The sequence below is a fragment of the Poecilia reticulata genome, linkage group LG19, assembly GCF_000633615.1.
Source record: "Poecilia reticulata strain Guanapo linkage group LG19, Guppy_female_1.0+MT, whole genome shotgun sequence".
Taxonomy (NCBI): domain Eukaryota; kingdom Metazoa; phylum Chordata; class Actinopteri; order Cyprinodontiformes; family Poeciliidae; genus Poecilia; species Poecilia reticulata.
In genome coordinates this window covers 19,580,987-19,583,050 of record NC_024349.1, presented here as the reverse complement: position 1 = coordinate 19,583,050, position 2,064 = coordinate 19,580,987, and the positions used below count along the sequence as shown (strand labels likewise).

At 46.4% G+C, this 2,064-nt stretch overlaps 1 protein-coding gene across 1 annotated transcript in view; it reads left to right on the top strand.

Annotated features, from left to right (window-relative positions):
* The window catches only part of LOC103481885 (transmembrane protein 100), a 10,896-nt gene extending 9,223 nt beyond the window's left edge, over positions 1 to 1,673 (top strand). The window contains exon 3 of the mRNA XM_008437675.2: positions 995 to 1,673. Within this exon, the coding sequence (XP_008435897.1) occupies positions 1,041 to 1,514 (474 nt within the window). The 5' untranslated portion in view covers positions 995 to 1,040 and the 3' untranslated portion in view covers positions 1,515 to 1,673. The remainder of the gene's footprint in view (positions 1 to 994) is intronic.
* Positions 1,674 to 2,064: the final 391 nt, after the last annotated feature.

Here is a 2,064-nt window from a genome sequence, read left to right as displayed (position 1 = left end):
CGTGATGTCACAAATTGATGTCACTACCTCAGCAGAAAAACTAGAAAACTGCTGAAGTTTGAATAAAAACAAACTTTAAGGCTGAATGCAGCTGTGCTTAGCTGATGGCCATTGGAGACAGTACAACTGGCCATCAGTTGTACTGATGGCCAGTACAACTGATGGCCTACATCACCAAGGCTGAAATCCGCACTTGGGAGACAGTGGCTCTTGAGGACAATGGACTGGCACAGCAGGACCAACAGTCAAAAGGAAATATTGTGCCCGAAAACAGAAGAAGGGGAAACGGGTGGGCGTGTTGACCCAGCTGATGCCTTGGAAGCCACCAATTCTGACTCTCTTGTCAAAATTGACAAGAGAGTCAGAATTGACTCTCTTGTGTGCCATGTGTGGTGCTGCCTTGCAAATTCAGAACAGGTTAGTTTGCGGTATGGGAGGAAGTGTGGCGTTTGAAGACGGACTTTGTTTTTTAGTTTTTTTAAGCCGTTTCCCAGATGCCATCTTATGGAAAGTGAAGTCTTTTGCCGTCTCCCCACATTGTTGCCCATACCTCATCAGAATCATTAAGTTTAAAATGACCGTCTGACTGCTTTCAACCTCATGGTTTATTGTAAGAAACATAAATCTTTAAGACATACATTAACAAATTATAATTGGATGGAATATGTCAGAATTTGAGTGAGTGATCAAGATATGTCAAAACAAATACTGATGCAATCTGAAGAAAATTTAGCAAATAGTTGAGACATTTATGTTTTTAGCTACTGAAATCAGATTCACCGAACTCATACTTACTTTATTTTGTACCAATACACTTGATTATAGACCAAGATGGATAAGCACACTTTTTATGGGACATTTAAGCACCAAAAATCACATTTACTGTTAACCGGAAGTGCAGCTGCCATATAAAACTACTCATCTTTAACTGCACGTAAAAAAATAAATAAAAATTAAAAAAAGCTGAAAGCTAACTTTTTGTTTCTGTTTACAGCTAGCTGCTCTCTAATTGGCTGAGCTCTGACCCCCCCACCCCCATCATGGCTCACCTGTTCCTCGCCAGCAAGATCACCATGCCGGACGACCTCTACGCCAAAGGGGGCGGAAGGATCCCGAGGAACGCCGTGAGGATACCGACGTCCATCTCGGCAGAGAGGCTGAGCCGGGAGAAGACCAGGAAGGACAGTGCTGTCGTCGTGACAACACGTATACCGCACGTCAACGAGGTCCAGCTGACGGCGGCGACCGGCGGCGCGGAGATGTCCTGCTACCGCTGCGTGGTGCCGTTTGGCGTGTTTGTCCTCATCGCCGGCGTCGTGGTGACGGCGGTGGCCTACACCTTCAACACCCATGGGTCCACCATCTCCCTGCTCGGACTGGTGCTGCTTTCTGCAGGGCTGGGCCTGCTGGGATCCAGCGCCATCTGCTGGAGACTCCGGCTAAGGAAGAAGAAGGACAAACGAAGGGAGAGTCAAACCGCCCTCATGGTCAGCCAGGGCTACTGCGTGCCCTAATCTCCTTGAAGTTTGGACAATCAAACCTCAAGCTCTTCATTTCATGCTGCAGATATCTTTAATGGTTTATAACTGAATGCACCACACAGACGCCATACTGGGTCACCAGGTTAACAGGCTGTACAGAGCTCATAACCCCCCATCCTTCATGCTCAACAACTGAAGAAGCAAACGGTGCCTCGGTGGACACCTGAAGTTCTGTGAAGGCCAAAAACGAGTTCCCTGAAAGCTGATGAAGGAAATGAGACCAGTTGGTCTCTGAACCAGAACTTTTACTGGAGCTAACCAATTTCACGTGACCAAATAGCTTAGAAGTGTTTCTCAACCTTTTTTGGGCCAGCGCCCCCCTAGCCTTTATCCAGGTCCCTCACCGCCCCCCACCAAAGAATTTGTAGGCTACTTTGCACTGACCATTATTTTATCATTAATATTACTATCACTATTGTAGCTGTTTTGATTTTTATGCTTGTGAGGGTATCGTCATTTTAGCTACCAGTAGCAGGAGAACGGAGCTGCGCCAAGAAGCTAACAGAAGCTAACAAACACTGAA